We start from the raw sequence: 15,468 nt of genomic DNA, 5'->3' as shown, positions 1-15,468 counted from the left end.
CTTTCCTCAAAAAGCGTTGCGTTCAAAGGGCAACGCATCGCGCCGAACGGGTGGTGGCGTTCCTTGGACTCCGTGGCAGCGCTACAACACACTGTCGCGTTCGACTCCTAAAGGCGAAGCTTAAGCGTCATTAATTAGCAGTTAATTAATGCACCAACAAAATCTGCAGTGAACAATCGCGTAGCAGAATGCAGAACTCAGGCCTTCGATTTTCACCACTTTAGCCGCTAAAGTTCCTCGTAATTTCTTCTTTCAATCCCACCTCCTTCCTTCCCTTCCGGCGCGGTTCAAGTGACCGCCGAGATATGTGAGACAGATACTGCGCCATTTCCTTTTCGCAAAAACCAATTTACCAATTTATAGCGCTGGACGGGCGATGGTGTCCCGTGGACTCCCTGGCAGTGCTGCAACACGCTGTCGCGTTCCACTCCTTAAGAGGAAGCTTAAGCGCTTTCCAATTTTTAAGGCTAAAGCCTTTAATGCCTCATGCTCTCGTTAGCAATCCGTGTCGGCAGCCGTGTCTGCGTCCGCGTCGGCAGTCGTGTCGACAGATGTGTCCGCGTTGTGACGGGTGTCCACCGAGATATGTGAGACAGTTACTGCGTAATTTCCTTTCCTCAAATACAATTTACAGTTTCTTCATTACGGCCTCTCTTTCTTCTTTCACTGCCACTTCCTCCCTACCTGTACGGTGCGGTTAAGGTGTCCACCGACATCACTGAGAATTACAGCGCATTTCGTTTCCTCAAAAAGCGTTGCGTTCAAAGGGTGGTGGTGAAAAACATTTATAGGAAATTAAGTTTTTTACAGAAAGGTGATTGGGGTAGGACCCTATTGGCCCTTTCCCCTTACAATACTGGGTGGAGCCCCTATTCCGGTGCCCCATTGGCAAGCAACGCCGCCCGCGTCCGTTGAACCAAAGCCTTTTGGCTCTTTACCCTTATAAAAATGGCCTATAGACTTTCTATACACTTTTTATAGACTCTTTTCCTTTTGTCTATAGACAGTCTATAGAAAATCTATGGACTAAAGTCTATAGCTGCTTCAATTTCCTTTTGTCTATAGACGGTCTATAGACTCTCTATAGACTAAGGTCTATAGCCGCCTCACTTTCCTTTTGTCTATAGACTGTCTATAGACCCTCTATAGACTAAGGTCTATAGCTGCCTCAATTTCCTTTTGTCTATAGACTGTCTATAGACTCTCTATAGACTAAGGTCTATAGCTGCCTCACTTTCCTTTTGTCTATAGACTGTCTATAGACACTTTATAGATTAAAGTCTATAGCTGGCTCAATTTCCTTTTGTCTATAGACGGTCTATAGACTCACTATAGACTAAAGTCTATAACTACCTCCATTTCCTTTCGTCTATAGACGGTCTATAGACTCGCTATAGCCTAAGGTCTATAGCCGCCTCAATTTCCTTTTGTCTATAGACTGTCTATAGACTAAAGTCTATAATTGTTTCAATTTCCTTTCGTCTATAGACGGTCTATAGACTCGCTATAGACTAAGGTCTATAGCCGCCTCAATTTTCTTTTGTCTATAGACTGTCTATAGACTAAAGTCTATAACTGCTTCAGTTTCCTTTCGTCTATAGACGTTCTATAGACTCGCTATAGACTAAGGTCTATAGCTGCCTCAATTTTCTTTTGTCTATAGACTCTCTATAGACTAAAGTCTATAACTGTTTCAATTTCCTTTCGTCTATAGACGGTCTATAGACTAAGGTCTATAGCTGCCACAATATCCTTTCGTCTATAGACGGTCTATAGACTCTCTATAGACCAAGTTCTATAGCTGCTTCAATTTCCTTTTGTCTATAGACGGTCTATAGACTCCCTATAGACTACAGTCTACAACTACCTCAATTTCCTTTCGTCTATAGACTGTACACTATAGATAGTCTACTGCCTATAGACCAGTCTATAACAATCGTAATTTTATCTAACAATGTTCGATACACTGACTTTCGACTAAGTCCAGAACAATGTCAATTCATTTTTGCACTGCATGTTGAGGGGACCTGCATCTAGTGACCACAACTGTGTCGGGAGTAACCCACCTCCTTCGCTATTACGGAAATTAAAAAGTATTGCCTAAAGCCATTACAACACCCTCCTGTATATTGTTTTCAGGAGCATTGACAAGCTCCTTTTCGTTATACCGTGACGTATATTGTCAATACAATTAAATACTTAATGCTAACAAGTAAACCCAAAAAGGCAGCCGTTCTTGAAGTAAGGGCGCCCGCAAACTGTACTACATCGAACGAATATGCTGTCCCTTAAAGGAATCGCTCTACACAATTCCATTCCATCTTTCGGTCGTTACTGTCCAACGCGCTGAAATCAGACACATTTCATCAAAGGTTCTACATTTCTCTTTAAAACGTCCTGAAAATAAAGGGGAAAATACGGGTGTGAGAATTCAAGGAAGCGCCCATCCCTTAGAAACACTTTAGATTAATCTCAAAGAGCCTGGTCCTCTGTGCGATTAACATCTGCCATTTCTACCTTTGCAGTTTGTATTCACGTGAATAAGTGCTGCAACGCAACTATCACAAAGCCAGTATTTTTCGTTCCTACCCTTGCACCTGTTGCTTCGGAGCCGATGACACACTGATGTGGCGCATATCAGTTTTCTAAACACGAACACACGCAAAAAAGACGTTATGCTATGCAACCTTATAATTATTATTTGAGAATTGTACCACGTACTATTCGGTAGGAGATGCGGCGCGTATACCGACAAGAAGTTAGATTTCGGTTCTGTTTTCACGAAAACAATAAGATTTTTAGAGGGTAAGCGAAGAATTTAAGCTTATAAACCAATTGCCTTCTGTGGTCTTGGATATCAGGTCAAGCTGCACACGGCAAGAGTGCGAGCGATAAAGATACGACCGTGAAATGGGTTTCTGTTTCACGTTTTACCCATTTTACCGCGAGACGGCGGAAAATCATTCGGGCTGCAAACAACCCTGTGCGTGGCTGCTTCAATGGCGTTGGCATGTTTTTCGCGGATTACATTTTCTTCAAAATCCAGCTTCATCGACCGCTTACAGCAAGTCTACACGTTTATATTTTATTCATTTGGTCTCCTAAACCACTCTAAGCAGAGCTGTGTGTGCAGAACAGATTATGTGCGCAGTTACAAACGTCCTATCTTCGTTTCTAAGGCGGAAGCCATCGGGCTCTCGACTAATGCCGCTTATCTCTGTGCCGCTGTCTTTACTAACGAGCGGAAAGGCAGTCTGTGCGATGCCCTTGATGATAAGCCGCTCCTCGCGAGCTGTCTACTAGATTTTTCGTGTTTCAAGGTAGATGCGCGGCCAGAAATGTCGTTTAGCCTGTTAATGACGGCCGAAATGGAACTGTGTGTTAGTTAGCGCCGTGTGAGCTGAATTTACTTTGCACCTCCGAAAACGTACTTACATACAGTCTCGTTCAGTGGTGGATTACATTTATTTTCTTATTTTTGTGTTATCGCCTGTCTGGACCATGGAGTGCTGTTCTTTTTGAGGTGTGCATTGCTTGCTACGTATGGACGCTCGCTCGGTGCGCGTCGTGGACGCCGACGTTTCAGCAAAGGTGTCTTGTAACGCTATAGACTGGAGCGCGAGACGTTTGTCAAAGTTGTATTCAAGCGGCGCTGGAGGAATGCTTGTAGTGTGATGGATGAATAAAATTCGTTGCCGGCGCGAAGGCCGGCGTCCTCAAACACCGCGAAGAACCCACGAGCTCCATCCCATCTCCCCTTCGTTGGACACGTATGGATTCGTCCGTGTCTGTCATCAGAGCCGTTGGCCGCCGCCGCTGGCTTGCGGGCACTTCATTTTGAAAGCTGGGTAAAGGTCGGCTCGACAAGAGGTGGCTTACATTTCGTTCCGAGTGGTTCGTTCATGAATCCCGCTCACGCGTGCACAGATTTCTAGAATACCATTTGCGCGAGAGGCAAAGTATGTGTTTCTGATTTCAGACTGCTACGTTACGAAAGCGCCGATGTGACTCGCTGCTTATTTGCGCCTAAAATTAAATTAAGCTCTCGTGTTATTATAGCTGCACCTGTTGAAGGCGTTATTTGTTTCATTGAAATACTTCCTACTTTGAGCACGTTAAATGCTTTCGCTGATTTTTCTAGCAGCGTTGGGTAAGGCTGCCTCCATGCAAGAAACACACCTCTTTACTGCGCTGTTGGCGCTGCACTTGAAGGAAAAACTAAGTGAATTTCAGGCGGTATTTTATCGTGACAGTAATTTGCTGTCTCAACTTCGCGACTGCTTTTTAAACGGCGCAGCTGCAGCCTCTGTGTGCAGTATTAGTTTTCTGAATAATGAGCGCGGCATGGAAGCGCTGCAACCCGCTTGTATCTAAGAGCGCGCGCAGATGTACGAGTATGCTGTTCCGTCTTTGTGCTTCAAATTATAGGCGCAAATCTGTGGTGAACTGGTTGCTTCTGCCAGCTGGTTTTGTATAGCTTGTGCCCGTTTGAGTATCGGCTTACGTACACTCGGCCAAATCTTTAACTGGCTTAGGCGTTACATCGCTAAATACACCTGTAAAAAGGTGCCTTTTGGCTACACTGCTGGCATATTCATGTTGTAAATTGATGCGTGAGATGGCATTTCATAGTTTCTTTTTGTTAATATAATGTTTGAGGGGAGTACTTGCATGTTTAGATCAAAGTTATCACAAATATTCATCGTCTGCCGCTACGAAGAGCCGAAACAAGCGGAATACGCAGCAATGGTTATGGTGGCGCATTTGCACTAATCTGGGTAAACGACTTGTCCGCCATAAAAGAAGTGGTACTTTACCCAGAGGATGAGGCCATATGGACAAGATCCATTGCTGCGTATGCCGCTTGTTTCAGCTGTTCGCAGTGGCAGACGAATGCTTCTGATAACGTTGATCTAAACACGCAAGTACTGCACTCAAACATTATATGAACAAAAAGGAACCACGAAATGACATTTCACTCGGTAAATTGCACCATGAATATGCCAGCAGTCTAGCCGAAAGGCACCTTTTTTACAAGGTGCATTTAGCGATGCAACACCCGAGCCAGTTAAAAATTTGGCCGGGTGTACCAGGCTTAATTCACGCAGGGTATTCTGAAGCGCTTCTATAGCGGTTATAAGAATAAATGCTGCAATATTCTCCTTTTTGGATCCCTCTGTAAGGTACACTGAATCTGTGTTGTATGGAGGTGGCATTCTTAACAGCCCGTTGCGAGTCAATGCAGATATGTGGCACAATTGTTCGAAGTCTTCTGTTAAAATAGTGTAAAAGGATTGCCATAAAGAGATCAGTATTGGCTGTAACAGTATTGCCATACAGAAATCAATATCAGTACTAGATTCAGAGTAGAGTGCTCCAGGGATTAGGGGTCTTTGTTACAATGTTTTATGACGGCACTTATAATCTGTCGTGTATTTACTGAAATGATTGAGCCGGCGTGATAGCTCAGTGGCTATCATGTTCGTATGGCGACCTGAAAGATGCAGGTTCGATTCCGGCCTAGGCGGTCGCATTTTAATAGAGGCAAAATGCTAAAGGCCTGTGTACTCTGCACAGGTGACCGAAATTATTCCCCAGCCTTTCACTTTAGCGTCTCGTAGCCTGTGTCGCCTTGGGTCTTTGAACCCCATAAAACCAAACCAAAAGGTCAAGATTGCCTTTCTAGAATGGCATAACCAGGATATGCCTTGCATTGTAAAGCGCATGTGTAGAGATGGAATGGGAATTTTTTTGTCAGTTCCTCTTATATTATTTTTTTCCTTTGTGCTGTACAGGTGAACATGCCGGAATGATTTACTGCAGACAACAGGCCACAAGAATGCTTTTGAGGAAACTAGCCGGACTGTTACTTTCAACTTTTATGTTACTGTGGTGCATTCTTATGGTGCATGTATTGCATATTCCCAGCCTGGATAGCTTGGAAATAAACTAAATTTGTAAGTATATTGATTGTTTCATGTGTGAACTCTGTCTGGTGACCTTTTTCAATGATTGTGGACAGTCTATACGCAGTCTGTAGATAATGGTCTGCTAATAGTTTAGTAGACAGAGGTCTATAGACTGTCTATAGAAAAAGGCACTGCCAGGTCACACACCTATGGAATGTCTATAGACAGTCTATAGACATATGTCTACTGGACCAGTGGACTTTTGTCTGTAGACTGTCTATAGACAGCAATCTACAGGAAGTCTATGGCCATAAGACTATAGGTCGTCTATAGTCCGTCTATAGACAAGTGTCTATAGACGGTCTATAGACAGCTCTATAGGAAATGCATGACCATAAGTCTACAGATCGTATATAGACTGTATATAGACCTGTGTCTATAGACTTCCTATAGACCTATAGACTTTCAGTAGACATTTGTCTATAGACTGTCTATAGACAAAAGTCTACTAAAAGTGTATGGCCATAAATCTATAGACTGTCTATAGACCAGTCTAAAGGATTTGTCTATAGACAGTCTACAGACTTCATAGACTATAAAGTCTATAGACAGTCTATGGACTGTCTATAGAAATTTTCATAAGGGTAGGTCTTGACAGCCGAGCAGGGCCGCCTCCCAGTCCTATCTGGTGGGGTTGGGGTTGGGGGGGATAGACGGGTTTGATTGACACGCCCAAACCATGCGGAAGGTGTCAGCCACCTCCTCACAGAACTGGCACGCGCCATCAAAGGATGTATTGAAATGTTTAAGCACCGCCGGGCACAGTACAGTGTTAGTAAGAATTTTAATGAGGAGGCGCTCGTCAGCGCGATCCAGACCCTTACAAGGGGCCGGGTAGCGCCGGTGCTCCTCCTTGTAGTAATCGGTGATTTGTTTGAATGTAAGGGCCAGATTGTCTGATTGGGAGTACCCTTCCAAGGACAGGGAGATCGCCGGGGAGAGAGGGCGCGGGCGACCTGATCGGCCTGTTCGTTTCCCTGGAGTCCCTGGTGACCGGGGGCCCAAATCAGGTTGCATGGAGTTGGATCTTCGCATCGACAGCTATATTCCAGTATGCGCCAGGCAAGCGGGGGAGCCCAGCCCAACTCGTAGTTCCGACAGGCCCCTCGCGAGTCGGTGATGATGTGTTTTGACTTGGGATTCGTGAGAGCCAGTGCAATGGAAATCTCCTCCGCATGTGTCACGTTGTAGGCTTTGAAAGTGAGCCCGTTAACTGTGTTTGTGTTGTGTACAACTGCGACCGTGTACCACCCCCCGTGGTGTGGGCCGGCAACGTCCACGTAATACACGTGTTCTTGGTTACCAAAGTATCGCGCCAACGCTTCTGCGCGCGCCTGGCGCCTGGTCTTCTCTGGACATGTTGCGGGGAAGGGGTCGGACCCGGAGGGCGCGTCTCCAGGGTTCTGGCACTCTCTCCCTTTCCTCAATGTGGTAGTCATGTTTGATGTGTAGCCAGTTCAAGAGGCGGCGACTGGACGTGGTCTGTGCAAGACGCCTGTATTGGTTGACTAAGTGGGCTTCTCGAAGCTCCCGAAATGTGTTCACCACGCCCAAGGCCAGAAGCCTCTGGTTGGACGTGGTGACCGGGAGATCGAGAGCCCGCTTGATGACTTTCCGCAGGATGACCTCCAGTTGGTCATCATCGTGTTTGCGCAGGTGCAAGTAGGGAGTTGAGTAGAGGATTCTACTCGTTACGAAAGCATGGGCAAGCCGCAGTGCATCCTTGCTTCGTAATCCGCACCGCTTGTTGGAGACCCGGCGGACCATGCGGCCCACCTGGTCTCCCACCGTGCGAAGTTTGGCTAGGGTGGTGTCGACTCTGCGTTGGTGGTGTATGAAGAGGCCAAGGACGCGGGTCTCCTTGGCCTCCCGGATCGGTCCCGAGGAAAGACTGATGCGAAGCCGTGTTGTGTCCCGAGGCGAGCGACGTAAGTGTACAAATTCTGATTTAGCTGGGGCGCACTGGAGTCCGCAGTAGGCCGCGTAGCCGTCGACTAGGGTTGCCGGTGCTTGCAGGCAGGACTCCATGCGGCCCAGGTTACCTTGCGTGCCCAGATTGTAATGTCATCCGCATAAAGAGCGTGCTGTATCCCGGGCAGAGAAGACAATTTGGAGGGAAGACGAAGCATTGCCAAATTGAAGAGCAGGGGAGACAGGACCGCGCCTTGAGGTGTTCCCCTTGAGCCGATGGTGTATGGCCCGTGTTCCGCATCTTGTATGCGTATATAGGCTTGACGGTCTGTAAGAAATTGTCTTATGTAATGGAATGTTTTGTGGCCACAGTTGGTGTTACTGAGGTGGTCCACCATTACTTCATGTTTGACGTTGTCGAATGCGCCTTTAAGATCCAAGGCCAGGACCACCTTGTCGTTGTGGGGACATTCTACAGGATCTAAAATGTCGTGGTGGAGCTGCAGAAGTATATCCTGTGCTGACTTGTGAGGACGAAAACCGAACATAGTGTCCGCGAAAATGTGCTGTGTTTCGAGATAATCGGAGAGTCTGTCACGCACCATCGTCTCCATCAGCTTGCCGACACAAGACGTGAGGGAGATGGGGCGAAGGTTCTCCACATCAATAGGTTTGCCGGCCTTCGGAATGAAGGTCACGAGAGCCGATTTTCATTCGAGAGGCAGAGGAGTCTCTCCGTCCCAAATGCTATTGATGTATTTTAGGAGCGCGGCGTAGGCTGCGTCGGGAAGGTTGGCCAAGAGCTTGACCGTAAGCTTGTCGCGCCCGGGTGCAGTGCCCCGCTTCATCTTGCTTAAGGCTGCCCGGAGGTCGTGGAGCTGAAACGGAGTGTCCAGCTCCGTGTTCTCTTCGCCTGCATAGGAGTACGCCGCCGGCCGGGGGTCCTTAGTGGTGCAGAGGTATCGATCCCTGAGCGTGTGCGCTAGCTGTGTTGTCGATCCTGTAAAGTTGTGCAATGCCCTATGTAAGTGGTGTTGGGTTTCCGTGCGTGTTTGTATTGGATCGATGAGAGCGCGGAATAGGCGCCACGTGTTGCGGCCAGACATCTGGCGCGCAGCCGCGTTGCACCGGTCCACCCAGTTAGTGTCGGCTAGCTGAGTGGCATATTCCGCTGCTTGTTGTGTGAGTTCGAGGATGTGTTTCTTTAGGCGTCTGTTATGTTTCTGTTTCTTCCATCGTTTTGTGAGGCTGCGGCGGGCCTCCCAAAGGTGGAGCAAGTGGTTGTCCACGTCCGTTTGTGTTTCTGTGAGCTGTATCTGCTTTTCGTGTTGTGTGAGTGTAAACGTGAGCGATTTTGACCATGCGTCATATCCCGACTGGAGGGGGTCTACGATGGGTAGAGAGGTGCGGAAAGTCGTCCAGTCCGGGACACGAGCTTGTGTTAGTGGGCGTTTCAGGGGACGCATGTAAATGGTTGTGTTGATTATACAGTGATGACTACCCAGAGTGTCCTCTGTATTCAGCCAGTCGGCATGGCGTATGTTGCGTGTAAATGTGAGGTCCGGGCAAGTATTTCTTTGAATCGTATTGCCGACACGTGTTGGGTTGGTGGGGTCAGTGTGTAAAGTGAGTGCAAGTGTGGAAAGAAGTTCCGCAAGCTTCCTCCCACGTCTGTCCTCCCGGGGGTACCCCCATAGCCTGCTCGGGGCGTTGAAATCCCCGACGATCAGAAGGGGATCCCTTCCAGCCACCTGCATAGCTTGGGCGAAAATTTCATTGAACGTGACGTTCTTAAGTTTAGGTGGGCAGTAAATGATTAGACTGTGTACAGGTGGGTCAGACCGCTTTAGGAGCAGCACTGACACCAGGCGGTGTTGTGGGGAGCGTGACCTCCTGCGCAGTATACTGCTTGTGAACAAGTATACATGTCTGCGGGTTGTGTTGAAATGTAGTGTAGTTTGTTATTTGGCCGCGGCGCCGGGTTCCTGAAGGGCAACCACGGCAACGAGGAACTCAAAGGTCTCAAGATGGAGGCGGAGATGAGTCCGCTTCGTGCGGTTCTTGAGACCACGGCAGTTGCACTGCGTTAGTGTAAGCGGCTGAGTTGTTCTTGCTCGCGACTTAGGGTTGGGGGCCATGGTCGGAGGCGGAGGGTGGGTTTACGTTGTTAAGACTCCCCAGTCCGCTAGTGCCCGGCGCAGACGTGCAGGAGTCTTCCGAGAAGTCAAACTCATCGGGAATAACTCTGTTGAATTTGGAGGGGCGGTTAGCGTCCCTGATGGGCCCTACGCGTTTAAGGACGCGCGGATTGTCTTTTATTCATTTTTGAATAATGTGAGTTACGGCTTGTGTCACCTGTGCGATGACACTCTCCACCTGACGCGCAATGGTATCGTGGATGATTCTGGGGAGGTCAGCCAATTGTGTTTCAATTGCGGTGACCCGGGTCTCCAGGGCCGCGGCGCGACTCTCCACAGGAGTAGGAATCTCTCTGTCTGTGATGTTTTCTTCCTCGCCGCTCGACGCGGGCGGAGTAGGGAATTGGGCTTTGAGCGAGTTAAGCTCGCTGGCTAGTTTTTAGTTTTGAGCTCGCAAGAGGGCGAGCTCGCGCTTGAGTTCCTGCGTCTCGGCGGTGCTGGTGGGGGAGGAGGGGAAGGAGAGGAGGCGACCCTCGCCCAGCTGCCTACCTTGGGTTGGTTGCAGGCGGCGCCGCCAGATGAAGCGCTGAGAGCTGGGAACTCCGCTGCTACGGGTGGTCGCGATACCGTTGCTGTCTTGCCAGGGGGAGGCCGTGGCGTCTTCTGGTTGCTTTGCTGTCGGCCGGTGGCGTGACTTCCCCGTGTCGCGCCGGAATTTTCTCCCTTGGGTGGCTTGATTGGCGGCCTGGGCCCCGGCTGCGGAAGCCGGATGAATTTGCTGGTGCATTCGCGGGAGCTGGTGAGGTGCGGGCCCCCGCATAATATGCACATGGGATTGCAACCGTGGGGGGCCATCCCCGCAGTACCAACCCCCACGTTCTGGCCAAAAAGGCCACATCTTTCTTTGACTGGGGTGGGACAGTTGTCCACCCGGTGCCCCAGCGTGCCGCAACGGTAGCACGCTGGCACCGTTTTCTTATACTCCTTGACGGGAGTCAGTTCTGCATTGTAGCGGACGTAACGCGGAACGCTGCGTCCCTCGAAAGTTAGCACAGCTACATTCGATGTTCCCAGCTTGCGCACATGGACTAATTCACCACCGCGCCACTGCACACTATGTTTTGATGGATTCGCTGGTTTCTAGGTTATGCACAATAATCACACCACGACACACATTACCGGTGAGCTTGAGGTGTCCGTGAAGTGGGAGCGATCCTTTGCTGGTGGTAATTTGAATGTCCGTCAGAAGCTTTTGAGCCACCTCGGGGTTCTGCGTGCCACAGACGATAATGTTTTTCTCCCAATTGGGAGAAATTGTAATCGCATTCATATGCTGTCTGCCGATGAGTTGCGAAATGGCACCGCCGAGCTCCCCCGCTGAAATGCTGTCTTGAGGGCGATCGCACTGCGCAGCACGATCACGTAATTGTCAGGGTTCATCCTGACCGTGGGCTTAGGCGTCCACTTGGAGACTGGTGAAAATGTCTTTTGTGGACATTTAGAAGACGGAGCGCGAGCGTCTCCTGTTGCTGAGTTGTCAAGAGCAGTCTTGGGCATTGCAACTCCTCGTGCGTTCTGCCGGCGGCGGCCAGCCGCCTGGTAATAATTCTGGATTGTTGTCATGCTCTATTGTTGTCAATAGATAATGGCACAACCACACTGCAGCGTGCTGTATCACTTCCAACTACGGAACTGTACCGCTTAAATACAAAAAAATGCAGCTTCCTACCTAACAATGGTGTCTCTTATGTTACATGCGCTAGTGCCACTATTACAGAGTACACTACTCTCGATGGGATGGCGCTCTCGGTGCACGCTGTAACACTTCACAACCAAGTGTCAATCGGAAATGATGGCAGTGGCAGTGGGCGTTGCAGGAAATTGTCGAAATGAATATGTTTTCTCGTGAACAACTAACTATACCTTTTTTCCGGAATCTAATTACTCCAAGTCAACTTTCGGACTTTCATTCGCACATATCAACGCATGTTACTGGCTACAAAAAAACATCACAAGTAATACCCCTGCTACACGGGCATTTATGCCACCCAACTGAACAGAATTTGAGTCGACTACCGCTTTGTGGTGCCACACGAATTTTTCAACGACATTCACCTGAGACCCGCTCGAGCCAATGGAGCTCTGAGAAGATATTCGAGCTCACTAACAGCCGTTGCCATCTCTTCTCCGCGCCCACCAAGCCGGACGACTGCTTCGGTTCTGTGCATATTGATTTTCGTACGTGCCGCTCGTAGTTTTAACGCGAAAGCTTTAAGAAACTCCTGCGACGTAAAAAAGCGTTGTCGTCATCGTCAGAGTCTATTTACTTGTAGGGCTACTCGGGCTCTGCCGCGTCGTTCGTGCCTGAAAAATCCCAGAAGCAGCAGCTGCGGAGGCTTCGCACAACTGGTCGGTGAACGCGCGGAATTCGTACCCTCCACCTCACGCGTGGCTACCAATAGTGGCTCCCGACAAGGGGAGAAGAGGCGTCATTCCTCCTCCTCGCGTCAGGGCTGCTGATAGCGGCATCTGGTACACTGTAAAAAAATTTGCTCAAGTTTACGTAGAAACCTGGAGGCAATGCGTTGCCGAGCACCTTCCGCAATTCATAAACGGACACTTTGAGAAACACGGCAAGTCCTTAAGAAGGACTCAGTACGTACGTCAACCGTAAAAAGAAATTAGTTTACGTATTCCTACGTTTAACTCTTTCGGACCCTTCTCTGTGTACTCATACGTAAGCCAACCGTAAAAACTTTGTTTACGTATTCTTACGTTTAACCTTTCTTGGACCTTTTTCCATGTACTCAAGTGATGCGGCTTGTCGCCAATGGCTTGAACAAAACTTTAAAGCCAGACGACCATACTGGCAAGCCCTCTGAAGTCATACTGACACTGCTGATGCATGGTGCGGCCAGAATGATGGCGTGGAGTGTTAAGTTGAATATAAGCTGTCAACCGCATCCAGAATCTTAATTTGTGTAACTGATCAACGTGTCTTGACTCACGTTCAATCATGTACGATAGCAGTCCAGGTGCAGAAGAAATGAAGTACTATTACACACAAGCTCTTCCTTTATGGATGTTGTGCATTGCATACACACAAAGCATGTGGCTTAGAATGAAAGAAGAGTGTTTGGGTGAGTAAAGGCACATACATTTTATTTTCATGACAAATTGCATACATTGTACGTCTGCATATTTCTGTCAGATTCATCTGAAAAGCATAAGAAAGACCTCGCTTAGCAAACACAATCAAACTATTCACTATTGACCAACTGGCTTTTGTAGGGTCTTGCAAAAATATTTAATGAGAACCAAACCATAACGTTTCATTGACCAAATACACTTTTTCTTTATAGGAAAGAAAGTAAAATCCACAGGACCAGGAAAAAACACACAATGTGCTTACCTGGACAACACTGTGTGCATGAATGCCCTGAGCTGCCGAAAAGAAGGTAGCTCAGGTTGGGTGCCAAAAACAATTCAATGCAGATACCTTCTTGCTGTCCATAGTACTCACTGCAAATCTTCGTATGGCCAAAAACTTGCCCACAAGCAATGTGCAAGTGCACTTCCCCAAGTCTTATGCTCGCTCACAGCTTCCATTATCTCAGCACGGGCAAGAAAATGTACAGATCTCCGATTTCGAATGAAAATGCAGTCATAGATACCGGTCACTGCGCATTGAGGTATTCCTATAAGCCTGCAGTACGCCTTACAAGGAGCGTATCCTCATGCTTTCAGAATGGGCTCTTTGCAGGAATCTAACCAAATGCTGTTGCCATGTGGATCTTATCGAAATGACCCAAAAAGATGAAGTGTCCTCATGTGTCTGGTGCAAAAAAGGGCTAAAACGTGACTCTTTCTGCTTCTTCATGAGCTGTGAAATGTTCTCTATTCCTGCTGCTTCGCACAGCCTCAAAGTCTCTTTTTGTCTTTTTGCAAAACCGTTCTATATCAGCAAAACATCTCCCTCACAAACATTTCAGCACCCATGAAGAAGCAGAAATACCCACGTCTTAGGCATTTTTTCACAAAATACATAAGGAAGGCTCGCCTTTCTGGGCCATTATTTCGAAAAGCTCCATGTGGCAACAAACTTTGGGGCATTTTCTGCAAAGAGCACTAAGTTCTGAAGCCTGAGAATTCATTCCTCATGAGATGCCTGTTGATATGACAGGATACCTCAATGATCTGTTACTGGGGCCTGTGAGTGCACTGGCACTAAAATCAAGGATGTGTACCTTTCCTCGCCACGTGCTGCAACAATGTATGTTGTGAGCAAAAGCATTAAAGGTATCGAAGGTCTGTGCTTCCAGCTTGCTTCCGGAGGGAAGCGCAAGAGTCTGGCCATGCTCAGCTGTAACCTTTGCTGCTTGTTCATTGAGTTCTGCAGTGAGTACTAGGGAAAGAAAGAAGGCACCTGAATCAGCTCGTCTTTGACAACCATCCTGCGTGACCTTCTCGTGCAACATAGCAGGCAACTCCATAAGGTCCTTCATGCACATGGTGTCATTCGAGTCAGTGTGTTGCATCAGCTATTTCTTCCCGGTCGTGTGGTTTGTGCTATTTTCTAGAAATTCTTTCAGAAATTACTACTTAATCCTCCACTTCCTGAAGAGAAAGTGCTGGACAGTTCCACATGTTGTGCAGCAACCTATCTATTTTCTCCTACGTCAGAGGCACTTAGCTATCAAGCAGTGCTTACTGTATTCAGCAGTGAATTGTACATGCGAGATATCAGTATTTTCAAGTTCTCGCAGTTGCATCTCATGCAAGAATATCGAAATTCTCTTCAATTTGTGTTGATATTTTTAAGGATACGCACTTTTATTAGGTGAAAAACAAAAGCTGGTCACATACGAAACAGCTAAAGCAGAGCACCAAGGTACTCACCAATTGCTTGAAGAGCTGTCTGCCAGTTCTCGTGCCATCCCAAATATGGGTACTTTTGAGTGCACTCCTGTCAATGTCTTCATCACGTCAAGCCACTCCAGCATTTCGGTCGAAAGATTTCCCTCTAAAAAAAATTCAGGGGGCACTTTGACTGTCTAAAGTGGGTAGAGGCGGAAGCGTTTTCCGCACCACCTTCGCTGTTTCTGTGGCACTGGTGGCGTCACATATAATTGTTGGGTACTAATTACTAAGTGATGGCAAATCAATAATTAATTGTTAATTACTGATTAATGCCTGAATGCTAATTAACTGCTAATTAATTACGCTTAAGCTTCGCCTTTAGGAGTGGAACGCGACAGCGGGTTGTAGCGCTGCCTGGGAGTCCACGGAACGCCACCACCCGTTCAGCGCGATGCCTTGCCCTTTGAACGCAACGCTTTTTGAGGAAAGGAAATGGCGCAGTAATTCTCTGTGATCTCGGTGGACACCTGAACCGCACCGTAGAGGAAGGGAGGAAGTGGGAGTGAAAGAATACAGATAAAGAGGAGCCG

General features: G+C 47.8%; 1 protein-coding gene across 1 annotated transcript; it reads right to left on the bottom strand.

The window, feature by feature from the left end:
• Window positions 1-831: 831 nt before the first annotated feature.
• Window positions 832-10,873, bottom strand: LOC149337342 (uncharacterized). Its single transcript, XM_089554863.1, has 3 exons — window positions 10,568-10,873; window positions 6,557-6,594; window positions 832-937 (listed from the first exon to the last, which is right to left on the bottom strand). Exons 1-3 carry the CDS (start codon window positions 10,871-10,873, stop codon window positions 832-834), a joined length of 450 nt encoding a protein of 149 aa, XP_089410989.1.
• Between the last annotated feature and the right edge of the window lie 4,595 nt (window positions 10,874-15,468).

Source organism: Amblyomma mixtum, chromosome 7, assembly GCF_055824585.1.
Source record: "Amblyomma mixtum isolate Tamu chromosome 7, ASM5582458v1, whole genome shotgun sequence".
NCBI classification, from domain to species: domain Eukaryota; kingdom Metazoa; phylum Arthropoda; class Arachnida; order Ixodida; family Ixodidae; genus Amblyomma; species Amblyomma mixtum.
This window is presented reverse-complemented; position numbering and strand designations above follow the sequence as displayed.

Excerpts from the sequence above, each read along its gene's own strand:
- LOC149337342 (XM_089554863.1), bottom strand. The coding sequence starts at position 10,873 with ATGGCCCCCCACGGTTGCAATCCCATGTGCATATTATGCGGGGGCCCG. Across the intron at positions 6,595-10,567 it reads CCGCCTGCAACCAACCCAAG|ATAGGACTGGGAGGCGGCCC; the intron begins GTAGGCAGCTGG and ends CAACCCCACCAG. Across the intron at positions 938-6,556 it reads CCTGCTCGGCTGTCAAGACC|TAAAGAGCCAAAAGGCTTTG; the intron begins TACCCTTATGAA and ends TTTTTATAAGGG.